Raw genomic sequence first — 27,987 nt, forward strand, 5'->3', positions numbered from 1 at the left:
GAACTCCGAATACAGTATACTGCTTATACATGTTTTCCCTGCAATGAGTGCTGACAGGTGGCCTCAACCAGGGAGGGCAAGCATGGCAGAAAGTGCTATACAACTTTGGGTAATGAGCACACACACTGCCAAATACGCTTATCCAGTGGGCGCTCCACTGCACCTCTCTACTTGAAAGCAGTCTGTAATGGGTGGTATCCCCTCTTTGGCCTATTTTGTGTTCTAGCAAGCAATTTGGACAAAAATGGTCCCACACGGTGTACAAGTGATAGTATGGGACCTGTTACAAAGAAACAAGGGCAAGTGGTACTCTAGGTGCTGAGGTGAAAGTGTTATGACAGCAGGAACATGCCCCCAAGGAAACAGTCATGGAAGCAGGGTAGAGATCAACCGGAAATTATATCAAAGTCTTTTGACATTATGAAGGCATTGTAAACATTACTGCAGCCTGGGACAAATGACTAACAATTTTCTGAAGGGCAGGTAGCATTTCATGACTTAGGGGCATCAGAAAAAAATAAAACGAAATGAAAGAGCAAATGCCAAGTTAGACATCACAGTCCTTTCTCCACAGGACGTCTGCTATAACAGTAACCATAACCGCCCCCACCTAGGGTCAATTAGCACCACTCCACCTTAGAAACATGTCCTCCCTTCCTCCTGACTTGCTCCCTCCCATGGCATATATCTCTATATCCATCAAATTATACGAAGAAAGAGAGAGAAGGAAGAAGGAAGATAAAACATTACCTTTTATTTTCTCAGGCACACAAGTGATCTAGGGTATCAATTATCAAGAGATTTTACTGATTCACCTTTAGAATGATCTATTTTAAATCTTTAGCTACCATAGAAAATAGTTTGCAGCAATTACTTTGCAATTCAGAAGTACCATGTTATAATTTAGTTGTGAAATAAATGAATAGTTTATGTTCAATATGCAAGGTTATTAGAACTCCTGAGTTTCAAATATCCTGTGGAACAGATTCCTCTCCCTTCTTTAAAGGCTTTTAAAATTAAAGAGATGACCATTAAAAAAATTATTTTCTAAATAGCTAATTATAACAGAAATTAGCAACATCTAATCTGAAAACCAGATAGTGTTATTTTGACCATCATTCTGATACCCTGAGTGGCCTCTGATTCCATCACCAAAGTCATCAACCTAGGTCAGTATCACTATTCCTGAGGTCCTCATATACTTTTCTTCTTCTCTGCAAATGCCACTTGCTTCTGAATAGCACAGATTTAGTTTACCATGCATCTAAGGATTTACCTGTATCACCCGGCACATACCTAGCTGCTTTCTCAAGCATTGTAAAGCTAGTCCCACAAATACATAAATAAGCCAGAGCACCTTCCCCCAAGAACAGTCCAAATCAGCATTGCACATTAACACACACAGAAACGCCGGGAAATGCTTGTAGCTATACCACTTAGCTCAGTTACAGCAAGAACAAGGAAGAGTTACTAGTGAACTTAGCCTCTCAAGGAGGGAAATGTTTCATAGTCATATATTTGACCCTATCAAAGCAAAATCATCTTAGCAAGGTTTGCAGTTGGTTACAAAGTACATAAAACAAGAGTATGGGGAACAAACCCACACAGTCACTCTTGAACACAAACTCAAAACACACATTCTAATGACAGAGATTGGGTTCTGGTATTTTCATAAACCAGAGTACAGATTTCAACGTATTTCACAAATCATATGATCAAACGAAAATGGACATGAAAGCACGTTTAATTATGTACCTGTTTTTAAAAAGAGGTGCTGTTTTAAAATAGTCCACATGACAAAATTTGGCAGAATACACAAAATCATTAACAATAAACCAGAAAGTATGGAAAACTAGGGGAAAGGTCCAAAGAACCAAAAATAGAGCGTATCTTTCATCAGATTTAGAAATTATGTATATTGTATGCTTTTTTTTTTAATGTGCATAAAGCAACTCTATGCTGCAGTTTGAGAAATCAAAAAAATTTTATTTTACAAACACACACACTGTATGACTGGAGGCATTATTTGGGCAACATAAAAAGATCCGGGAGAAACTTGTTGCTGCCATAAACCGGGGATGCGGGGTTAAAGATGGAGTGAATAAGGCATGGCAATACTTCGTACAACTTTTAGAGAGCACATCTAAAACCCAGTAACCAAAAATCAGCTGGCAAATGGCATGAATATAATGGATTATTGTTTACTTGGAGGCCAGAAATAATGAAGAAAAGGAAAACTGCAGCTTTAGATTAGTATTTTAGAAACAGTAAAACCATACTATTTTAAGTAAAAATGGATGATTTTATTATATAAAATTATGATGGGCAGAATACAGAAAATTTATTTCTCTTCTACCTTTACATATTTAAGTATGAAACAAAATGCAACAACTGGGAGAACTCATTACAAACTACCAAAAGGGATTCATTTGGTGAAATTATTCAAGTTACAAAATGCTAAGTAAATAAATGCACTTCAAAATACATGAAGTGTAACACAAGTATGAAAGTAGTGATCTTAAATGATTCCTTTAACAAAAACTAACCAACAAACAAGAAGCACAAGAAAAAATATTGTCAAGTTAGAAAAGAATAAATCAAACATATTGTTCACTGGGATTATTAAACAAATTCTTTTAAAAAATAAAAACACCTAAACAAGTAATTAGGATTTAAAAAAAGAATAAGAATATTCCAGTATTATATATATTTTTTCTATCAATGAAAGAAAGACTAGAGGCCAATTAAGTACTATAGACCCAGGTGCCTCTAAGATCACTTGCACTGAGGTCTTCTTGGCATCAACATGTAAGTGAACTTCACCATTACCCAAAGGTGAGAAAATTTATGCGTTATAGAGGAAAGGAAAACAATTATGACTGCAATAGGGCAAAAAACTTATGCATTAAAATGATTAAATGCAATGCATTCTCTAGCATAAGACTAGAATAACCTGCTCCCAAAAGAACTCTTTTGCACTTTAGTAAATCAGGGCAAAGGTTTTACCCTGAGGAAAAGGCAAATGGGAGGTCTCTGATAAGGTAGACTCTTCATAGCCAAAAAAGACACCAACCAGAAAATGTGCATTCATGTCTATAATCTGGGTTGTAAAAACCTAATCATTAAGTTCACAATTAAACCATTTTAAAAACATAAGATGATAAATGAATACTACATATGTCATACGGATCATATGCCAAATTACTGTATGCTATACTCCTAAGTGCTATTAATAAATACACTCAATTCATGCTACAAGAGAAAGAATTGAGACTTAATTTCACATTTCAGAATTCCTGAGTCTTATCAGAGAAAAACAAGTACCAAAAAACAAACAAAATAAACCTACGTTATAGTAGGGCAAATAATACAAATTTGGGTATTAAGTCGATATTACATTTATAGTTTTAAAGCTGAAGACTATGGGGACAAATATATATGTAATTCGGTGGTATTATAAACACGATTTTAAAGCTTGGTTTTTTAAAAAGGCGATTTGATCAAACAAGGCCACCTGAGTGACATCTTTAATGATGGAAAGCCCATCATTTTAAAAGAGTAGATCTTTATCTCAAAGCCTAATGATGAATATAAAAAGAAAAAGAAATTTACTTTACTAAAACTTTTTAGTAAGACTGCAATGGGACAGCCCTTTGATGAAAGATCTAATGAGCGTAAAGCCAATGTAATGGAATTAGAACTTGAGTTCTAATTTGAGCCACCATCCATTAAATAATTTCCCTTTTGCCTTGCATATTACACAGTGAAAATAAAAAGGTATCTTAAGAGCACTTCAGTCCCACAATGTAGGATTTAAGCTTGTGTGAATAGGTGTAAATGGCCCTGCAATGATGCTTGCAAAAATACATTCAACCCAAAGTTAATGTCTATATTCTAACTAGTAAAGAAAAGGGAGGCAAAGTGGTCCCTCTTAAAACAACAAAACAAAACCAAACAAAACATTATCTTTTCTGGAAAGGACAAAGAACACCTAAATAATGTCATACATTTAAAATGACATACTTCTACTCATCATTGTAAGTAGGGAAGATGCAAACAACTACTCAGGGACTTTATAAATAAAGACACTAAGCAGAAAAATATTTGGGTTATTTCTTTGTTCGTAAGTACCCAGAAAGAAAACAATTAAAAAACACTAAAGTGCAGACCTATAGGCCATTGCGGGCATAATAAACGATAAAGAGGTGCAGCCCAAATTTGCATCTACGTTTACACTTACATATCCAGAAAATGATTCTTCCTTTAAAAAAATTGTGCAATTTAAAAACGAGTCAGTTTTGTTTGTGCCGTAATGCAATTAGAACTTGTCTCTGCCCACTAGTAAGGTGACCACTAGACCTTGGACAGCACACTAGCTCTCAACAATCATACATTTTGTTAGAGTCATACAATATTGATTCCACCTCCAGAAAATGTTAGGGTCCTCTTGTTGTAGAATGAAGAGCCACTGGTATTTGGTTGATTGCCTTGAACCAGAGAGGTTTTCAGTTCCATTTCACAAGCTACAATAGCTGCATTCAGTTCCACTTGAGCTCGGTGAACTACGTAAAACATGAGGCCTATACTTATAATAATCTGTGGACAAAAATAAAACATGACAGTTAATCATATTTTACACAGAAAAACATGGAGAAATAAATCCCATAAATATTTGGCTTAGAAATGTTTCAAACGGGATGCCTCTCCAATATGGTCAGGTAAGATTTTTAAATGGGTTACACAGAGTTTCCATTCATTCTTTCCTTGGCTGCTTCAACTGGGAAGAGAGGGCTGAAATCTAGAAGTAACCATCAGAGGATATCAGGCTAGCACGCATACATCCTTTTTAGTCCATATAAATGATGTTTGCTTGATACAAGTCAAACTCGTCTCCTGGTACCAAACAGCTTCCTTCAAGGAATAAAAACAATAAAATAAAAAAACAAAACAAAACAAAAAAGTCTAAAATAGAGGCAATAGCTGGCTAAACTTTATTAATGTAATTAATGTAATATATCTTTGCAGGACTATAAATGTCCACAGGTATTCCCAAGCCCACTTAGAGAGAAGCACTACCATTTACAAATGAACTATCTGGTGCAGCCAAACTTTAAAATATTATGAACCGCTTTAAAAAAGTGAAATGTCAATAAACTTCAAAAGAAATTAACAAGAGATCATGAACATGAAACTGTCTGTACTTAAGGAAAAGCAAAAACAAAGGAAAACATGATGATCAAGAAAAAAATGCCAAAGGGCTATGAAAAAACGCATTGAAATCAAAATCCGGTGCTAGTCTTGACTTAACCGCTCAACTAGTGATGTGATTTCACATCACTAGGGAGGCTTCTCCCACTGTCCTATAGGAACCTGTGGTCCCTCTTTATATGTTAATGTGCTTTAACATTCTATATACAGTTCATCAGAATGTCTAGGCAGTACATATCTTCTAAACGGTATTTATTCCAAACTTCATTTGTAAGTCAGTTCTTTCGAATTTGGAGCAAATATTCTCAGGCAACGAGGTTAGGACAGGTAATTTTTAATGTCCCAGTAAGTTTCAAAGAAGTTCAAAGGCTACTCTAACCATAGTGACCCTAAAATATAACATGATATAAAATAAAAGCCTGTCCATAATTTTAACAGTTTTGTGGGAAAAGTATTCTAAATAGAAGCATTGAGGGTAGTGAGGGAAGTGCCGAGGCAGAGCATAGTGAGGGTGGGTTAGCGAGGGGAATTTGGAACTTGTGCAAGGGGGGGGGCACTAATAAATGGGTATCCAGTACTCAATAAAATTCTTATTTAAGCTTATTTATTTATTTTGAGAGAGAGAGAGAGAGAGCAAGAGCAGGGGAGGGGCAGAGAGAGGGAAGGAGACAGAGAGGGAGAGGGGGAGAGACAGAGACAGAGACAGACAGAGAGAGAGAGAGAGAGAGAGAGAGAGAGAGAGAGAGACTTACAAGCAGGCTCTGCATTGTGAGCATGGAGCCCAACGCGTGCTTGAACTAACGAACCACAAGATCATGACCTGAGCCCAAGTCAGATGCTTAACCAACTGAGCCACCAAGGTGCCCCATAATTCTGAGCAAATTAGGTATTTTAAAGGTGGGCCTTCAAATGCTGTATTTGCTCTCCTAAAAAAACAAGATATACTAACTGATATGTAAGTTTGACACCTATCAGTGTTAATGGTGACACCATGGAAAGATGTGGAAAACTGACTTGGGGAGGGTGCGGGAGAGCTGCTGAGCTCTGCCTCAGACGTGCTGGATTTGAGATGCCTGTTGGATATCCAAGGCAGTGCAGTGAATGGGTCCAGAGCTTAGAAAGAAGGCTGAGCTGAAGATGTGTATTTGGGAGTCTTTACGCAAATAAACCTAATAGCAGCCACCGTAATAACTGCATTTCCAGGAAGAAGAGTTTTCAGAGTAAGAACACAAAGCTTAGGCTAGAATCTTAAGGAATATCAATTGTGGGGTGCAAAGAAGAAGAGATGCTGACAAATGAACCAAGCACGTGGGGAAAAAAAAAAATCAAAACAGCTAAGGGAAGAAAGCATTTTAAAAAGAATCTTAGGTTGCTGAGAGTTCAAGTCAGATGAAAACTGGAAAGTATATCTGATTTTGACAAAATTAATGATGACAGCCACAGAAAGTAGGCTTAGATCTAGTGAAAAACTCTTTCATGTTTCCAGTGAGGGTAAAATCTTTACATGGGATTTTCCCCAGATGCCCTTGTAGACCCAGGGCCTGGCAATATGTGCTGATTCTTTCCCCAACATACTACCTTATTAAAGAGTAAAAAAAAAAAAAAAAAGGAACAAAAACCTGTTTTATAAAGTTTCCTTATGAACACAAAAGAATCAAACACAAACAAAAGGACCAGCCTTCCACAGAAAGGCATCTCCTCCACCGTCAACTAGAGAGCAGGCTGAGAGCATGAGCAGAATACCAGTTAGTAGATTTCTTAGATGGAAATTGAGGGGTTTCCCACTTGAAGTCTTCTGATTTTTCTGTTAATCAAGAAAGGTAATCTGTTGAGAATGAAGTGGAAAGTGGGGACAGGAGCCAAAATTACGAGGAGTGAAGATAGGTTTTGCCCTAGTCATTGAGGAAATGGGGGGTGGGAAGACAAAGGAAACAGTTAAGCTATGGGGAAATACTGAGAAACCAGAAGTTTTGCAATCATGAATTAAATATTACCAATGTGGTTGTATGACTTCCCCCAAAACAACAGGTGCAAAACATACCAAAACTTGGATTCATCCAGGGTTTTGGCCGGTGGGTACACCGAAAAATACAGGGCATGGACAAGAGTAACTGAATTGCAAGACCACAGCATCTTAAGTTGGATTTTTGTACAAGAAATAGTTGTTCCTTCCTCTGAACATCTATTTTGTATTGCTTTAATTTTACAGACGCTGTGGATTCTATTTAGGTGGCTATAAAGCTCAGAGGCAGACGAGTGACTTATTTCTAGCAAATATGACAAACCTCACGAATACACTTACTCTACTAACTTTAACCTAAGCTTCATCCTTTGTTCTCATGTTAGTTTCCCTCTTCACGCGGACTTCTTTTCCCTCTTGTTTTATTCTGTGTTCTTTTGTCAGCTGAATGAAATCCTTGTTGTTTTTATAAACGTCTGGGCTAAAAAATATTTGCCTTTCCCCCCTGTCTTGTAGCCTAAGCTGAAATTTGTCAACTCAAAGGGGTAAGAAGTTGTTGGAAAAAAACAAGACCCTATATTTTTAGAAGCACTACTGACAAATGCATGAACTACTTTGTTCTATTATAACTCCACTAATTATAGTTGAGTGATTTACTAAGATACATAGAAACAAAGTATCAAATAATGAAAAACTTATGAAAACTACTGATAATGACCAATTCTAATTACTCAAACATAATGTAATGGGAAAAAAGGTATTTCGAATGGGTTACTCATTTTCAGAACACTAAAAAAAATATAAAATGTGCTTAAATATATGCTAAAAAAAATCTATCATTCAGGGGCAGCTGGGTTGCCCACTTGGTTAGGCTCTGACTCTTAATTTCAGCTCAAGTCATGATCTCACGGTTTGTGAGTTTGAGCCCCACATTGGGCTCTGTGCTGACAGCATGGAGCCTGCTTGAGATTCTCTCTCTCTCTCTCTCTCTCTCTCTCTCTCTGCCTTTCCCTTGTTTGCAGCCACTCTCTCTCTTTTTCTCAAAATAAATAATAAACTTAAAAAAAATCTATCATTCATGGGGTGCCTGGGTGGCTCATTTGGTTAAGTGTCCAACTTCAACTCAGATTATGATCTCACGGCTCATTAGTTTGAGCCCCATGTTAGGCTCTGTGCTGAGAGCTGAGAGCCTGGATGGAGCCTGCTTCAGGATCTGTGTCTCCCTCTCTCTCTGCCCCTCTCTGACTCACACTCTGTGTGTCTCTCTCTCTCAAAGTGAAATAAACATTTAAAAAAATTTTTTAAAAATCTATCATTCAGGTTCTTTAAAATATACACACACACACACACACACACACGCATGATGCGTGTGTGTGTGTGTGTGTGTGTGTGTGTATATATATGTACATATGTATCACTTTGTACAAACAAGTAAAAACAAAATGGATTCCCGAATAGGAAAAATGTTATAAATTTTTTCTTAAAGTAAGCCATTCAATTGATAAGCTTTATTTATAGCTCAATGTAAATATTTCTGGACTTACTAAACTTCTACTACATAAGCACAAAGAAAATCAACTCTGGCTTTATTTATCATAGTATTTTTACTATAGTAACTTAAAAATTAAGAATAATGCTAAAAGCAAATTTGTAATATGATTAGCATATATTTAATAACTATAAATTAAACCTAGCAAGTGAAGAGACCAGGAAGATAAGCTGGCTATCTTAGTGTTACCTGCTCTGTAACCTATCGTCCTGGCTATGAGCATGGTTCCCACGGCCAACTACCTTGGTTCATGTCCTGGTCCAACCCCTTGCAGCTGAGACTTTAGACAAATCACTATCTACTGGTGTGCTGATAAACTAGCTCTTGGAGATCAGAGGTAGGAGTCTTGATTTGGAGCACCTGCCATTTTCCATAGTATAAATATTCCTGCCACTGCTGATGTCGCGAAGAGTTGGGGAGAGATGTACGCAATTAGTTGGACATAAGAAAAGGACATACCTTCTAGTGTTTTGGTAGGGATTAAATGAGGTTAAATATATGGCATATAAAGCTCTCAAAAGTTATTATCATCGTCTTACTAAACCATCAAAACTTTTGGTGATTGTATATTTTCATAAATCTCAGGAAGCAAATATAGCACAACTAACGAAATGAATTTTGAACTCTTCCCGTTGCAACTTAAAGGCACTGAATAAATGTGCCTACATAACAGGATTTTTTTCTTTTATCAACCTTTTATATGGAATTGTATCACCCTAAACTATATTACAATTTGCATGGTAATAATAATCCATTATGCAAATCTTACTTGAATTTTTAATGGAATACTTCAGACACTTTTATAAAGCAATCCTTTCTAAAAAAAAACCATTTTTTTCTACATCAAATTGTACTAGAAAAAAAATTACATTGCCAGTATATTTTTTAAAAATACCAATTAGAGAGTTCAATAATTTGAAGATAAAGTCAGATAAAAACCCAACCCTACCAAATCCCACTAAAATTATCTTCAGAAACATAGTATTAACAACACTTCACAAAAACTCGAAATAGAGTGATGACTGAAAATCACTACAAAAAGAACCCTATTTTTGTCATTCCCTTTGTTTTAAGAGAATTTTTAAGAAGCATCAGTTCAGTTCTATACACTTCCATATATCCACAGTTAAAATGTAAATGTTGTAAAAATATGAAGTATGATTGAAAGAACAAGAAAAGAAATAAAAAGGAAAAATTCTCTTAAATCATTCTCAATGAAATCTGTTAGGTTTAAAATAAACAATGCCATACAAAAAGAAAAAAAAAAAAGAGAGAGAGAGAGAGAGAGAGAACCCTTAGCCTTAAACTCACCTGTAAACAAAACACAAAATATCCACTAACACTCTGTTCTGCAATGACATCTTCCATTGTCCGCAGGGTGGTACCCAAGTAAGAATTCAGAAGCTGGGTAGGAAGCAGTCCAACCGAAGATGCCATCAGATAGTTGGGTAAGGAGAGATCAGTAATCTAGAAGAGCAGATTAAAGGGAATGATTCGTTATCAAGTAAAATTTCAATTTTACATAAAACTGTGTGTACAAGTCTTGCTAATGGTTTTTCCTTGGGAGTAGAAGGAGCTGAAATATTTTACAAAGCATTCTCATTTTTTAAAATGATTATAAAGGGTATACGTGTAGAATGTAGATTGAGAATGAAATAAGAGTTTAAAGAAAAATTTTAATATTCCATGATTCTACCACTAAAAGATAACATTTGCGACAATCTTTTTCTTTGATGTAAATAAAATGTGCACACACGCGGATCACTCTGTAAAAACAGATTTGTAAGTTTTCCTCATGTCATTAGAAATCTGCATAAGCGTGTTTCAACGGCAGTGTGGTTACTGGGCTCTGAAGCCAGATAACCCTATGATGGCATGCCGGTGCTGAGAATTCAATGAACTCTTTTGTCTCTGAGAATCAGCATTTTCAGCTGTGACCTGAAGGTAATAACATGGTTGTTGTCAGGATCAGAAATATTAGTACAGTCAGGAGCAAATGCCTAGCACGGGACTGACTCTCAAAAAGGTAGACATGATGATTACTACGCAATTATACTACCACTGTGTGGATATGGTACAATTTAAGCATTCTTCTGCTATGGAATATTTCAATTGCTTCCTTATTTGTTTCTTTGTGTATATGTGATTATGTATTTATATTTTTGCTATTATAAGTTAAAAAAAAAAAACTCCGATGCAAACCTTTGTATGTTAACCTGTGTGGGAGTGTCTAAAATATTCCAACAAAACTCGTCCTCTGGTATTCATGCCCTTATGTGGTATTTTTCCCCTAGAATGTGAGTTGGACCTAGTACTTACTCCTGGCAAACAGACTATGGCAGAAGTGAGGAGATGTTTCTCTCAAGATTAGGTTACAAAAAGAATGGACCTTCAGCTGTCCCTCTAGCAGGTAAGTAGCTCCATGGAGAGCGCCATGTGCAAGGAACTAGGGTCCTCAAGCCCACAGCTAGCAAAGACCTGAGGCCAGCCAACAGCCACATGAGTGAGCCTGGAAGCAGATTCTCCCCCAGCCAAGCCTTATGATAACTAGAGTCCTGGCCAACGCCTTGATTGCAAGGTTGTGAAAGAAACCTGAGTCAGAGGCACCCAGCTATGCTGCACAGGAATTCCCAAGCTACAGAAACTCTGAGATAATAGATGCTTATTTTTAAGTCACCCCCTTTTTGGAGTGTTATACAGGAAGAAATGACTAACACAATATGTATCTCCACTATTTAGGATGCATCACTAGGAGTAGAATTACTGGATCTAACAATAAAACCTGTTTTCCAAAAAAGTTCACACTGATTTACATATCAATAAATAATGCATAAGTATGTCTATTTCATCATACTCTTACCAACTTTAAGTATTAAACTTCAATCTTTCCTAGTTGATGGGGTAAAAATGATATTTTATGATTGTTTAATCTATACATTTTAATATATATTAATATTAGTTTTAAATATACATTTTTCTGTTTGCATTTTTTATGGCTTTCCTTGTTCATATTTGCCCAATTTTACTGGAATGTTAATTTTTTTCTTATTTATTCATAAGAGCTCTTCATATATATGGGCAAACTTTGTCCATTATATTTGGCAAACATTTTCCTCTAAAGTATTCCTTATCTTTTAATTTTATGTTTTGACATACAAATGTTTCATAATTTTTGTATAATCAAATATTACCTATCTTTTCCTCTGACTTTTCCTTTTTTTTTTTTAGCTCTAAAAGGTCTTTTTAGATTTATTTTTTTTTTACCTGCATTTCTCTTCTGATTCTATTTTCCTTTTTAACATTTACCACTTATTCCTTCTGGAATTTAATTAAAGGTGAAGATACAGCCTTATTCCTCCCCTTCTCCAGTAGCCAGTTTTCCTAGCATTACTTATTGAATAATTAATAACTTCTCCTATGATTTGTGATGTTTACTCTTTATAACAAATAAAGTAATTATATGTAAAAGGGTCTACTGGGAGCTCTAACACTATCCACTGACATCTTAAATCTTATATTGAAACCAGATTGTTGTAAAGACTATCAGTTAATATCTGGATACAGAATTCCCTATCCTGCAAACCCCTTTATTAGTCTTCTTTTTAAAAATGCCATAACTATTCATACCTATTCATTTTTACAGATACATTTTAGGACCATTCTATCATTCAAAAAGAAAAAAATCAGCAAATTTTCTACTGGGATTAAGGTAAATTTCTAAATTAATCTGAATAGAATTGAAATCCCCAGAATATTCAATATTCTTATCCAGAAATGTGTCTATAATTATTCAAAACCTTTCACATCTCTTACTAAAGTCTGATGGTTTTATTCACATATTATACATTTCTTATTCATTTATCTCTAAGCATTTGTGTTGTGGTTGCTCCTGCTTTTAATTTTGAGAGTAACTTTTCTATAGCCCCATCTCGGTTTACTTGTATGTAAGAAAGTTTTTGGCCACTTTACTAAACTTCTATTTGCTAATGTGAAGATCTGATATGTTAAAAGAGTAACCTACAGCTAGTCTAACTACAATCTAATCTAACAATCCTGTAAGTCCTATTTTCAGTAAAGCTACATTCATCTCTATGCACAGATCATTAACTGGAGACGTGCCACTGCTGGTCTGGAAAGAATACTATAGTGACTGGTTAACAATTCAACTAAACAATCACTGACTCCATGTTGCCCAGGCCAAGATGTTCCGGTAGGTGCCTGCAAGGGACAGAAAGGAGGGTACAACTTCTACCTCAAAGGATTTACAAACTGACAAGGACACATCAACTATCCCAGGAAGGGGGGTTTGAGAAGGACTGTGTGGAGCATTAAAGAGTAAACAGGGATTAGTATGAGCTGCAGGAATAGGGGCCAAAGGGCAACCATGTAAAAAAAAAGCAGCATTCAAAATGGACTCTGAAACCTAAATATGCGTTTGGCAAGCAGAGATAGGTGGGATGAGGAAGCTAAGGCGTTCTAAGAAGAGAACGAACACGAAAATGTGATACAGAAAGTACAGGATGTATCAGTGAAGTTGGCAGTGAGGTTTGGATTGTGTACAGAGCACACGCAAGGGAAGCCTGTACAGGACAAATACTTGGGTGATACTTGTTAGGGGCCCGGAGGGAAAAGGGAAATAAGTCTGTACCCAGTAGAAAAGTACTGGGGAATGTATAGTCAAGGAATGATGTGAATGGGGTGAAGAAAGGTTCCTCTGTCAGTTTGGAGTACTTATAGGAACAGAGACCTTTCTTATAATAAACATGTCAAATATATAAAATGAGTAAATATGACAAAAAAATGAATCAAAAACTATGATACTGCAGTTAATAAGATGACATTGCATGTTTTGGAAGCTATCTTACTTTTTTAAAGTTTATTTATTTATTTTGAGAGAGAGAGAGAAAGGCAGAGAGAGAATCCCAAGCAGGCTCTGCACTGTCAGCGCAGTCTGATGTGGGTCTTGAACTCACAGAACCATGAGATCATGACCTGAGCTGAAACTAAGAGTCAGATGCTTACCCAACTGAGCCACCCAGGTGCCCCGAAATTTGTCTTTAAAATAAATATTTCAATTCCCAAAATGTCAGAATGCAAAGCTTTAGTCCATAGTCTTTAAATGAAGACTTAATGAAGTAATGAAGTTTCTCTAAAATGCAAAACTGACATTCAGATAGGACATCAGTAATATCCAAATGGTGATATTAAGAACAGATCTCATAAATGTGAAACAACTCTGCAACTCAACTCTTTACTCCTTTGTCCAAAGCAGAAATCAAAGTTCATCAAACCCTTTTTTGACAAAACCTCATCCTAGGGAAAAAACAAGTGTTATTGTTCAAATACATGCCCTTTCTGAAAAGATGTATATCCAGAGAAAGCAAAAAATTTCAGCTAATCACTGTAAACAATGTTGCTGGAGTGTCAAATAATTTAACCAGAACAGCAACACAATCACATACACACACACAGTTTTTTTAACTATTACTAACTCATTAAGTTAAACAGGTTCCAGATTATTGTACTACAGCATTTCCTACATGCTAAGATGTTACTCAGAATCTGCATCTAGCTCCATTCTTTGAAAATCATAATAAAGTGAGAATACTTGTTCCCAAAGAGACCTATCCAAACTTCTCTCAATAAGTTCTTATCCACCAACTTCTTAAAAATCTGTCTGCTTGTCCTACTTGCCAGAAAGACATTAAATGTGAGCCCAGAATATTTCCACTGGAATTCCTATCTATAATATCCTGGGATCTTGGCTCAAGATTGTTTTCCTACTCCAAAGAACTCCTAGAAATCTCAACCTAGGATGCCATTGTTGTCCTATTAGTCGGTTTCTACGATCATAAATACTCCAGTAAGAGTTTTAGGGATGGTGAATGTTACTTGACTGCCATCCTCCCATGCTTTTAATACTCTAGAAGCACCATAAAACTATATGCATTCCTGCGGGGCTTGAACTCAGGAACCCCAAGCTCATGACCTGAGCCGAGGTCAAGGTCAGACACTTACCAACTGAACCACCCAGGTGATCCTATGCATTCTTATTCCCAAAGGTACTGGGCTTTTTGGGGCACCTGGGTGGCTCAGTCGATTAAGCATCCGACTTCGGCTTACATCATGATCTCACAGTCTTGAGTTCAAGCCCCGCGTCGGGCTCTGTGCTGACAGCTCAGAGGCTGGAGCCTGCTTCGGATTCTGTGTCTCCCTCTCTCTGACCCTCCCCTGTTCATGCTCTGTCTCTCTCTGTCTCAAAAATAGATAAACATTAAAAAAAAATTTTTTTTAAGGTACTGGGCTTTTACTTGGGGATGTAATTCACTTCTCTGGGCCAGTGGGGGTTAATGTAGAACATTCCCTTATACCAAATAGATCCTGAAAACAAACAGCCCACCTGAGAAGGACAAAACAAAACAACAACAACCAAAAAAAAACAGAAAAAGAAAAAAAATGCTTAACTCTGAAGAGCAAGAGCCGACTTACGTTTGGGGCTGACAGTAAGAGAACCTCTATTTTCAGATGCATCACTCGACTGCTTGTGGAACCCTGGGACTGCTGTCCCCTTAGGCACCGTACTAAGTACCCTCGCCAAGGGCCTGCTGTCCTCTTAGGCACCGTACTAAGTACCCTCGCCAGGCAGCCCTGCCTCAAGCCCTTCCACTTTTTCAGTTTATAGCTATTTATACAACGGTTTTACCGGCTTTAATTTAATCCACTAAGAAACTTTATCTAATTTTTACCTAGAATATCTTGACATAGATCTAATTAAGAATATAAACGTGATCTACTGTATTCACAGGAACTAAAATTTTATCCACAGTTCTATGAATCTAATATTTTTAGATTCATAGTGAATCTAAATTTTTAGTGAATTATGCTTTCCTGAATTTTCTTGGTTTATACAACATGGATGCTGTTTTATTGACAAGGTTGCATTAAGGTAAATTATAATTAAACACATATTTAATAATATTATACAGAAAAAAATCATGAATCCCCAAAATATTTATTTTTATTTTTTTATACAACTTATTGTCATCAAATTGGTTTCCATACAACACCCAGTGCTCATCCCAACAGGTGCCCTCCTCAATGCCCATCACCCACTTTCCCCTCTCCCCACCCCCATCTACCCTTAGTTTGTTCTCAGTATTTAAGAGTCTCTTATGGTTTGCCTCCTTCCCTCTCTGTAACTTTTTTTTCCCCCTTCCACTCCCCCATGGTCTTCTGTTAAAGTTTCTCAAGATCCATATATGAGTGAAAACATATGGTATCTGTCTTTCTCTGCCTGACTTACTCCACTTAGCATAATACTCTCCAGTTTCATCCACGTTGCTACAAATGGCCATATTTCATTCTTTCTCATTGCCAAGTAGTATTCCATTGTGTTTATAAACTATAATTTCTTTATCCATTCATCATTTGATGGACATTTAGGCTCTTTCCATAATTTGGCTATTGTTGAGAGTGCTGCTATAAACATTGGGGTCCAAGTGCCCCTATGCATCAGCACTCCTGTATCCCTTGGGTAAATTCCTAGCAGTGCTATTGCTGGGCCATAGGGTAGATCTATTTTTAATTTTTTGAGCACCCTCCACACTGTTTTCCAGAGCAGCTGTACTAGTTTGCATTCCCATCAAGAGTGTAAGAGAGTTCCTGTTTCTCCACATCCTCGCCAGCATCTATAGTCCCCTGATTTGTTCATTTTAGCCACTCTGACCAACGTGAGGTGGTATCTCCGTGTGGTTTTGATTTGTATTTCCCTGATGAAGAGTGACACTGAGCATCTTTTCATGTGCCTGTTGGCCATCTGGCCCAAAATAATTTTTAAGAAAGGAATGATCAAAGGAAACGAAAGTGAGTACAGTTTGATCTTTTCATCTAATTACTATTTATTGATAAACTGTGTGTTTTATCATATATATATCCTCAAAATACTTTATCAGTATTTCAGAAATAGTTTGAAATGGCAACTATTTGACCCTTGACCCTTGAACAAGGGTGTGAACTGTGCAGGTATACCTGTACATGGACTTTTTCCAGTAAATACAATACAATGCTGTAAATGCATTTCTCTTTCTTATGATTTTCTTAATAATATTTTCTTTTCTCTACCTTACTTTATTGTAAGAACATAGTAGATAAAACATTATTTGTATATAATAACATACAAAATATTTGTGAATTGGCTCCTTATGCTTCTGGTCAACAGTAGGCTATTAATAGTTATGTTTTCTGGGGAGTCAAAAGTTATTTATAGATTTTTGAGCGGAGGGCGGGGTTCAGTGCATTGTTTGAGAGTCAACTGTAGTATTCACTTCCAGAAATATAAAAACTGCAAAACCAGTTTAAGAAAAAATATTAACTGCCCCTTCTCCCTTCCTTTTCCCTCCCTCCCAAAATGCCTCTCCGGGTGTCCCCTAGCTAGACACATCACAAGTCAGTCACACAGCTCATTCCTCCCTCATTCCCAAATCCATTCATTTGCCCTGTCTTGTCAATTCCACTTTCTAAATACCTACGAAATCTACCTACTGTCTGTTCTATTCCTATTCAATCTCTCCTCTCTAGTCTCCATACCCAGACTTAACCTGCACTCACCACCTATGCTAATTCCTGCTGAAATCTTTTAAAAATGCAAATAAATGCAGGGGTGCCTGGGTGGCTCAGTCTGTTGAGTACCCAACTCTCAATTTTGGCTCAGGTCATAATCCCAGGGTCATGGGAGCAAGCCTTGCATCAGACTCTGCGTTGAGGTGAAGCCTGCCTGAGTTTCTCTCTCTCTCCCTCTACCCCTCTCTCCAGCTGCTCTTTCTCTAAAATAAAAAAATAATTTTTTTAAAAACTTTAAAAATGCAAATCTAATCCTGCTTTAACTCTGACTGCCATCAGAATAAGGTTCACATTTTTCAACAGGCAAAGTGCTTCACGCCCTAGCCTCTGATTATCTCATGCTTCAAATCACATTATGTTCCAGGCACATCAAAATTCTCTTGTTCTTAGAACACTTCTTGCTCTTTTTTCCTTTTGGGCCATTGTACATTGTTCCTTCTGGAGAGGAAATTCACACCTCCTCCCACTCCTCTACTTGGGCAAAAGTCCTACACTGTCTTTCACTACTCAGTCATCAGTGTCTCTAGCAAACCTTCCCTAAGCTTCCAGGTCTGCATTAGGAACAGCATTCAAATTCTTTGACAGGACACTAGGCACTGTCACTCCCCAGTCCCCTTCACACTAGTGAGTAACCGAAGACTTCACCATCTGTTTGCCCTTCACCCCTTCCCCAGACTATAAATTTTGTAAAGAAAGGGACCTATCTGTTTTATTCTTCACTGTGTCTCTAGTCTTTAGCAAGATGCCCATTATATATTATTAGGTGCTAAATATATGTTCATTGGATGCTGACTATATCAACATCAGAACTGTTTTATAAATGTGGAGACTTACAATAATTGTCAGTTTTTAAACAGGTTAGGATGCAAGTCTACTTGTAATCATCTGTTCTGAAATTGAGAATACCTTCCTCTGTCCCCCAAAAGGAAATCATGTTATAAATGGAAATTATCAGCAAAATGTATGCCATAGTATACCCAGAATGCGATTTCTCCACTAGACTGTAAGCACCTTAAGGGATTTGGGATGAACTTTACGTTATGTACTGCGATAACTCTAGCATCTAGAACAGCCGTGGGCACAGATTAGACACTTACTAGTTACTTATTAAGTGAACACTGAATAAATACTAAAAGCATTTCCAGTAATCTCTGAGGTCAAACTAATGTCAAGGCTGAGACCTTCTGGTTAAGTGGCAACTGTGAAAGTACTGAGAAAGTCTTGCTACCAGAAAGAAAAAAACAAGGCAGGGGCTCGGAGAGACCCTACTCTAACAGCTGAAGAGGCTTTCAATGTACAGGCTTCTACTGACAAAAATGGTTAGGTCAGTAGGTCTATTTACAATGCAGAGGCCATCTTCACATACACAGACTTTTTCATTAGTTTGATGTCCCTAAATGAGGAATTGTTTTTAATGGTTCCTAAATATTTTAAGAGTCACGGATCCATTTGAGAATCTGATTAATACACACACACACACACACACACACACACACACACACACACACACTAAACCCTTTCCCCAGAAAAGAAATACACTCATACATTACTGCATATAATTTCTGCAACATAGTCAAAAAGATCTTATTATAGAGTTGAAAAACTATATAGGCTAATTATTTTTACTCACCCAACAAAAATTTATCAAATGCCTTCTATACATAAGACCCAGCTCTCAGCAGGGATACAAATACAAAGATAGAAAACCATAGTTGACCGTGTGGTCACTGTCTGTCATTCTGTGCCAAATTTAATAACCACAATGTTCATTACATCCAGTAAGAGGCCACAAAAATCATTTACAACATTTACTCACAATGTTATATAAGGAAAGCACATGCAGCCATCAAGGCAAAGACTAGAAAAATAAACACTAAAATGTTAATGACTGTTTTCTTCTTTGTACTTACTATACTTTGCAAATTTTACAACGAACACTGCTAAAGAAATATTGTTGAAGTAAGTTTTAATAAGACTTGTCTGCTTTTAAAGAATTTTTTTTCTTTTTTTACCTAGGAAGGGGTAATAAGACATTCAGTATGTGTTAAAAGATGCAGTAGGCTAGAGATACTGATTTGTGAATTGTAAGCCCAAAGATGAAGCATAAAAACCACAGAAACTGATGAGATAACTGAAGAAAAGCACAAAGAGGGGCAAACAGTTTCAAGGAAGTAATGGCCAGTTGTACTCCATGTACTGTGGGGCCTAAGGGTGTGAGTTGAGGTGGCATCACATTTGTCAACTTGGCCATATGTGACCCTTCAGAGACAGACCCCAAGCTCCTTCAAAATACAGCCTGATCTCCATCTTTCTATCCCTCCAAACTATACCACTGGCAGTGAATCAGTGTATTTTAACAGGGAGAAGAAAGGATCATTAGATACACTGGTACAGTGACAAGTATCATAACCCATCAACTATACTTGAATCTGTGGTTATATCCATGATACAGACAAAGAATTTAAGACGAGAAAACATTTTTTTTAACATTTATTCATTTTTGAGAGTGAGAGAGACAGAGCACGAGCGGGGGAGGGGCAGAGAGAGAGAGAGACACAGAATCCGAAGCAGGCTGCAGGCTCTGAGCTGCCAGCACAGGGCCCGACGCGGGGCTCGAACTCACGAACTGCGAGATCATGACCTGAGCTGGAGTCAGACGCTTAACCGACTGAGCCACCCAGGCACCCCAGCTAACGCATACTTCTTTAAAATGGTTCCAATGAGAAGTGAGCCAGGGTGAGGGGTCAGGCCGTGCACTTTTAAATTTACTAAGTTATTCATTTCTATTTTGTTTGCATTTTACTCACAGTGCACATATATTTATTGCTTTTGTTTTCAAAAACATAATTTGTCAGGGGCACCTGGTGGCTCAGTCCGGTAAGCAGCCAACTTTGGCTCAGATTGTGATCTCACGGTTCATGAGTCTGAGCCCCAGATCTGACTCTGAGCTGGCAGTGAAGCCGGCTTGGGATTCTCCCTCCCTCTCTCTCTCTCTCAAAATAAATAAACCAAAAAAAACCCCAAAAAAACAAAAAAAAAACCCACACTATTAAAAAATACATTTAATTTTGTTAAATACAAAGGTAAATAAGACACATAGCAGAGCATAAGGGCCTCTTCCTACAGTTGCAGGGCTCAGCTTAATGGTTGCTTTATTACAGTGACTGATGAAGCTCTAATACAAACTTTTTCTATAAAATGCCAGGCAAGAAATATTTTAGGCTTTGTAGGCCATAGGGTCTCTACTGCAACTGGGCCATTTTAGCTTAAAAGTGAGCCACAACTAATATAAATATGAATGACCATGGCTGTAGTCCAATAACACTATTTAGACACTGAAATTTGAACTTCACGTAACTCTGACATGCACAAAATAGTCTTTTGACATTTCTTCCGATCATTTAAAAATGAAAAAACCTGGGGTGCCTGGGTGGTTTAGTTAGTTAAGCGTCTATTTTCAGTTTAGGTCATGATCTCATGGTTCCTGAGTTCAAGCCCTGTGTCAGGCTCCACACTAACAGGGCAGAGCCTGCTTGGGATTCTTTCTCTCCCTCAATCTCTCTGCCCCTCCTGACCCCACCCCAACCCCCCTCCCCTGCGTGCAAGTTCTCTCTCTCTGTCTCTCTCTCCAAATAAATAAACTTTAAGAAGATGAAAAAAACATTTTTGGTTTGTATACCATATAATATCAGACAGTGGACCTAGTCAGGGACCAGTTTGCTGACCCCTGTTGTAGAGTCCTGGGATGATGTCTAATTCAACTATGTAGGACTGTGCCCAGAGCCTGACACGTGGGAAGTCCTCCATAATATTTATGTGATGTGCTATAGGGCAAGTGCTCTGAAACTAGAACCAAGAAATCTCTGAGAAATTCAGCTCTTCTTGGAACAACAATGGAATACTGGGTAAGTTCATGACTACCGTTTACGAACTGTATGCTCTTGGGTTACTTTGCCACTTTGTATCTCAGTTGCCTTAGTGGTAAGATGAGGTTTAGGGTTGATATGAGCATCAAACAAGTCACTATGTGCCTGTGAGAACAGTGCCTGGCAGTTAGTAAGTGCAATACAAATATTTCTGTTAAATTACAAAAGAAAAAAAACTCTGAGTTTCAATGCCCTCCTTTTGGAATGCAGAGGATAGCGAGAAGGAAATGGTAAATAATGAGCAAAGTATATATTTAGTCACATCACGTAACAAGTATTATTAAACACACTTTACAACAGAAAGTATGGCTCAAAAGAGTAACTATAAGTATCTCAAGACGTCACACTGAATGTCAGGACCAAGTCTGATTTCAAGGGTGTGATATCTGTCCTCTATATCACTCCACCTTTTAGGCAAGGATAGCCCCTCAAAGGACTGCTGTAATGATTAAGGAGGATCATGTATGTTAATTTGTTCTGCAAACTGCAAAGTGGTATATAACATATGAATAAGAGAATCTTTCACGCTTTGCTTCATGTTTTTATTTTAGGTTTCAAAAATTAAATGATGATGGAAACAAAATTTCCCATGGGGAACTATGTAAGAAAAGGAACCTACCACACCTTTGACTTTTTAAGTTTTTCTATGACCAAAGTAAAAAAAGAGAATGACTTTTAGGATCTCCCTTCTGGCAGCTGCAAGTATCATTATGAATTCTGTTACTCATAACAACCAATTATCACATAATATTTTGGGGATTAAAATTGACATTTCACAGAAGGTAACTGCAAACTGTAGAAAAGTCCAGATGTCTCCAAGGGGGCATCTTAGAACAGAACTTACAAGACCATTCTAATGCTCATTAAATATAGGATGGGATGTTCTTCTTGTGAATGTTTTCAGTTTTCAACTTTACAGACAAGTTTCTCCTAGACGGCTTTACTCTTTTAGGATTCCAGCTCCTTCTACACCTCCACCAACCGTCCTTCTCTATTAAGAACTAGTGTGTTTTCCAGCAACTGATAAAAAGGAAAACTTGGAAGTTGCAAAGCTACAGGCAAGACTTGCTGTTTGAATCTGAAATATCATGTGTACCTCTTAGAATGCTTGGGATTCAAGAAGTTAACACATCAAAAGGCACTTAGTAACCAAGGAATGGCAGGAGACAGGCTGCAGAGGTATGTATGCTGTGAGGGTTTGGAATTTATCCTGAGGGGAAAAGAAAACCCACTTGAGAGTTTCCTGCAGGGGAGTAACAAAATCAGATTTTTCTGGAGAGAGAAAAAACTGGAAATCCTTAGCCCAAAGGCAAGGGAACCAGGTAGGAGGCTTAGACGCCTGAACCAGACTGATGGCAGTGGGCCAAACCGAAGTGTTCAGGAGGCAGAATCCACAGGGTTTAGCCAAGATTAGTTGTGGGGGAGAGAGGAGGTAATCAAGTGACAGAGTCATGAAGACTGCTACCCAAACACCCCAGTTTTATCTCCTTCCTGGCACACGCATCGCTCTTTTGAAATCAGCGCTGGCCACGTAACTTGTTCAGGCAGTGAAAAGTGGGATTATATCCAGATGAAAGCTTTAAAACCCAGTAGGCAATCCACTGTGTCCCAGTAACCAAGTGAAAGAGGGTGGCTCTGTCAGGCTGGATCCCAGGGTAAAAGTGACATAAAGCAAAGATTCCCTGCCCCTTCCCCAAACCGAGCTGAATCTGGATCTGTCAACAGGTAAGCAAACCTTTAATTCTGAACCTACTGAGATGGAGGGGTTTTCACTACCACACAATGTAGCCTGTCCCGACAGAAGCTGTAAGAAATGCTCATCCTAGGGGTGCCTGAGTGGCTCAGTCAGTTAAGCGGCTATTTCTTGATTTTGGCTCAGGTCAAGATCTCATGGTTCGGCTCCAGAGTTCCAAGTCTTGCATGGGGCTCTGCACAGACAGCATGGAGCTTGCTTGGGATTCTCTATTACTCCCCCACGCTTGTGCTCTCTCCCTCTCTCGAAAGAAAGAAAGAAAGAAAGAAAGAAAGAAAGAAAGAAAGAAAGAAATGCTCACCCTAGAGGTGTGTCCATAAAGAACAGTAGTTAGAAGCACACATAAACTATAAGTTTATATATCTCTCTTAATAGGCAGTAATAACTACAGATACAACATTAAAAATGGGGAGGGAGGAGCTTTAACTATTTCCCAGCAAAAACAATAGCTACATTTTTTAAAAAGGAAAAAATTTAAATATGTACTTGGGAAATTATATTTCTTATGATCTAAGAATTGATACTATAGAGTGTTATGTACTTTTTTCCTATTTCAACAGTTTCAAAAGTGGGGGGTCAGCTTGCATATCCCTTTTTAGCACAGACGGGAAGAGCAAAGAAATATGGTTAATAACAGACACAAAGCAAGGGAAAACCCCCTTTGTTCTATATGTTAACCATTACAATCAACTTCTGCCTCTAAAATGTAAATACCACTTACCTCCACCACTAATAATAATAATTGCTAACAAAGACTGAGAATTGACTATGTGTCAGGCAAAGACCACCTTCACTGCACTAGCTTATTTAACCTTCAGAACTCATCATGGGCTAATCAAGGACTATTTCCAAAGCCTATGCCTCTCATGATCACTATATCTCACTTAAAGTAAGCTCAGATAAATTTCTTTAATCATGGACATTAAGAAAATGAGTTTTAAGTGGAATAGAGGAGAAAGAGGGGAGAGGAAGATCTTTAAAAAGACAGGAAGGGAAAAAGAAAAGAGAAATATGCCTGGGAAGCAGGCAGCTGTGGGCAGTCAGAGGTTTATGGGGATACAGAGGGTGGAAGTAGAATGATGTTATACAAAGCAGAAGAGAAAGTCAAACTATAGCAAAAATCAGTCTAACCTAAGCTTTCTTTTCATCCACATACCCTGGGTGAATTCAGTAAGCTTTTTGGTTGAAAGAACTACTAAAGCAGATAGTTAAGAATAACAGAAATGACCAAAGAGAAAGTAACAGACTATATCCACTGGCTCTACAACCCACCCTGCTTAGGGCTAGAAGTAAGAATTTTACAGTATAACGCACCTTATCAGCCCATCTTGGTTCCCAACCTCAGCTCCCCACCTGGTAGGTGAGTGACCCTGAACAAGTCACTGGAGGGCTGAGCCTCTGTCTCTTCCCCAGTAAAACTGTGCCAATAATATCTATTTCAAGAGAACATTTTTCTTTTTTTCCTTCTTTTCTCTTGAACCCACAGCACCAACTTGAGACTTGCCCCTTGTCAAGTGTGGTTTCAACTACATAATTACGTTCAATTATTTCCAAGCACAAACTATAACTTTTTATTCACAGATTTAAAAAGACATTATTAAAAAAAAAACTGTCCTACCTTTAATTAATAAATATATAATGAATCCTCATTATATAACCAGGACTACACTACGTACTAAATATGCGATGCAGAAATAGAGCCATGGGTTGAGTCCCTATCATCAAACCATAGTGCAGAGTTTTACTTTACCATTTATTTAGTACTTAGGTGCCCTCGGGTAATCAAATAGTAATGGTGACAAAAACCAACATGTGTTTGTTAAGCCAGGCTCTACTGCATGTATTTACCTTATGTAACGGTCTCAATAATCCTATGAAGTAGGTACCACTACTTCCCCCATTTTTCAAATAAGGAACTGACCACAGAGTGGATAAGCAACTTGACCAAGGTCACCAGACTGTATGCAGACAACAGGCCTCTAGAGCACCAGTCCTGTGCCCCAAACTATTAAACAAGAGTCTACACTATACGCATAAGCACATTCTCCAGGGCTGTTTTAAAGATTACAAATAATATTTGTGAAGAGCTTAGGATAGTAAGCACATAGTAGGTGAACAAGAAAACACACAAGGATGCAAGCCATACTGGAGAACAAAGCAAACGTTAGAAGGAAATTATTCGGGTTCCTTAGTCCCAACCCTCTTCCAAAGTCTTAGGACACTTGATCTATTATTATCCAACATAAGGTCAAAGTTCCATGTTTATACTTCATACTACAGATTGTTGTAAAAGGGAAAAATTTAAGTCAAAAAACATATCAAACCACCATAAACGCCAAACTTTCTCTTCACAGAAAACCCCTTAGCTATCTCCATGCCTCCATGAGCTTCATTCTACAACCATTGCTGATGTTGGTCAGAATGAACATGAGATTTGCAAAAGACGTTTAAAAAAAGAAAAGAAAAAAAAATTCTTAATTTCATCACAAAAATGGGGTAGGTTGGTTAGAATTATTCTTTTTTTTTTCTTTAGATAAATTGCGAGTTTATTCATGTTGCTTAACCTGATGGTTACAGCTTGTTAAAGTTATATATTGCTTTAAGAGCGATTGGTGGTGATAAAAAATTATTCACAAAAATGAATCAGAAGTCATTTGGGCTTTAAAAGGATACCACACTCCTAAAAATACCAATTTTTATCTTTTAGGAATGGGTGGTTGGAATTATTCTTAATACATAGCAAAATGAGAAAGTTTCGAGAGAATTTGTTTTTGAAGCAATACAATGTATCAGAATCACTAACAGAATATAAAATACATCTATCCCTATGGTTTTGAATGCTGTATCTCTTAACTTCCATACAGTTTTATTTAAGTCAAGCTGAAGGGCTGAGTTCCTAGAAATCTCTGTATGAACTCTTTGTAGTTTTGAATCATTGAATTTGGGGAACTCAGTAATCTAGTTCAACCCCTTCACTTTAGAAAAAAGGAAAGCAAGGGAAGAGAGAGTTAATCATTCGTTCCAAAGTCATGAAGTTTGTAAAGACTGGCTTCCTTTCTTCCAGTCGGATGATCTCCTCCCTAGGAGTATTCCTATTCCTCAGTTGCACTGAGCTAGAGAAAGCTAAATTGGATAAGCAGAACATACGAGTATCGGACAAAAAAACAAAACAAAAAAAAAAGGTAGGTGTGTATAAAGAAAAATATATGCTCACTAGGTAAAAGGTCATACGTCCTATTTTGTTTTATCCTCTACCTAGTGATTTCAAAATGAAGTTCCTCCAAAGAAAAATGAACTGGAGGATTTCTCCCTTTGCATTGTACCAAAGCAAACTATACTTTATGGAGAAAAGGCCTACTACAAATTTTAGGAAACTCTGTAATATGGAGTCTGAAGCTACGCCCTCCACTGTTTACCCAAACACTTCCTTTAGCCCCCGTGTCCTTAAAAACTTGAGTCAAAACCCGGGATGCATTTATGCAGGCAAGAGGGAAAGCTAGGAATGTGAAGCCGTCACTCCCTGACTGTTGCCAAAGCTGCTACAGAAATACGATGGCAAATGTATAACATGGACATTTTCATTCATTTCTCCTTAAAGTTAAAAGGACTCTTCGTTTTTAATCAAACTTATACGCCAAAAAGGAGTAGTTCTTTCTCTACCAGATGTCCCTTTGAGGCCCCGACTTAAAATCGGTTTTATTTGCGTAAGATTCCTCAGCGCGCGACGCAAAGTGATCGGAACTCCTGTTTGTCAATGTCACTTCTCTGTTGGCATTTGTCTGATGGAGCGCCCTCCCAGGGCCGTCACAAGACCGCTGGAAAACAGCCCTGGAAACGGATGGGGGCAGCGGGATACCACTTACCGAGAACACTGCATTCTGAAGCCCAAAAGGTATGGGGGTCAGTCTGGCCAGCGCCACTACTTTCAGGCCGCTTCCTCCCTCCACCACGCGAATAACGGCGCTCAGCTTCTCGCTGCTCTGGATCCTGGCGGCCACCCAGGAGGTGAGGAGCCGCTTGCAGACCACATGGGCGATGAAGGTGCCGATGAGGACGCCCACCACCATAAGTCCCATGCCCAGCACGAAGCCGTACAGGTAGCCCGCGGCCACGTTGAGCACGATGTAGCCCCAGCCGCAGGGGAACGACACCACGATGAAGCCCACGACGAAGAGCAAGACCCCCAGCAGCGAGTCGAGGCTTTCCACCCAGAGCAGGAGGTGCTGCAGGTAGCGGCGGACCAGGGCCAGGGAAGCGAAGCACAGCGCGGCCAGCACGCACACCAGCACGAGGCTCCGGCACCAACAGGTGCTGCCGAGGCAGCAGCAGCGCCAGTTTCTCACCTCCGCCACGCCGACCACCACGCCGCCGCCGCTGCCGCTCCCGGGGCCGCCCGCCAAGGCCCCGCCCGGCGCCGGCAGCTCCGAGGCCGCAGGCGGACCGTGGCGCTCCAGATAGGCGCCGAGCAGGGCGCCGGAGGCAGCCGCCGCCGCCGCTGCCGCGCTCGCCCCGCCCCCGCGAGGGAGGCGATCCGCCGCGTCGTCCCCGCCCGCCGCCCGCGGCGTGGCCCAGCGGGCTGGCAACTCGGCGCGGCCCAGAAGGGCGGCGTGCTGCAGGAGCCGGGGGAGTGCCTGGAGCAGGCTCCCGCCGGGGCTCCACATGCCTCGGCCGGCGCGGGCCCTCAGCCGGCCAGCCCCCCCGCCGCGGCGCCTGTCAGGCGGCGGCCCTTCATGGCGCCCCTCACGCCCTGCCTCGACTCCCTGCGTCCGCTCAGGGGGCAGGAGACGGCCCGGGGTGAGGGTAAGGACTCAGCGGCGGAGGGACGGGTCCGGCGGAGAGTGTGAAAACTCTGGACCCAGCACCGGCCGGGCCCGCCCCTTTTCGGCCAGAGGAGGCGGGGCCTCGGCGCGGGGGCGGGGCCTAGCGCGAGCGGCGTTCTGGCACCGCCCCCCGTGACGCACAGTCCAGCCCA

At 39.0% G+C, this 27,987-nt stretch overlaps 1 protein-coding gene across 2 annotated transcripts; it reads right to left on the minus strand.

The window, feature by feature from the left end:
• Positions 1 to 733: 733 nt before the first annotated feature.
• On the minus strand, positions 734 to 27,857 carry TMEM64 (transmembrane protein 64). Of its 2 annotated transcripts, XM_060610870.3 has the most exons (3): positions 26,879 to 27,851; positions 10,029 to 10,184; positions 734 to 4,596 (listed from the first exon to the last, which is right to left on the minus strand). In XM_060610870.3, exons 1-3 carry the CDS (start codon positions 27,674 to 27,676, stop codon positions 4,405 to 4,407), a joined length of 1,146 nt encoding a protein of 381 aa, XP_060466853.2. In that variant the 5' UTR covers positions 27,677 to 27,851; the 3' UTR covers positions 734 to 4,404. The 2 variants fall into 2 exon arrangements, with proteins under 2 accessions (XP_060466853.2, XP_060466854.2); XM_060610871.3 differs by lacking the exon at positions 10,029 to 10,184 and having other exon boundaries at positions 26,879 to 27,857.
• Between the last annotated feature and the right edge of the window lie 130 nt (positions 27,858 to 27,987).

This window comes from Panthera onca, chromosome F2, assembly GCF_046562875.1.
Source record: "Panthera onca isolate mPanOnc1 chromosome F2, mPanOnc1 haplotype 2, whole genome shotgun sequence".
Taxonomy (NCBI): domain Eukaryota; kingdom Metazoa; phylum Chordata; class Mammalia; order Carnivora; family Felidae; genus Panthera; species Panthera onca.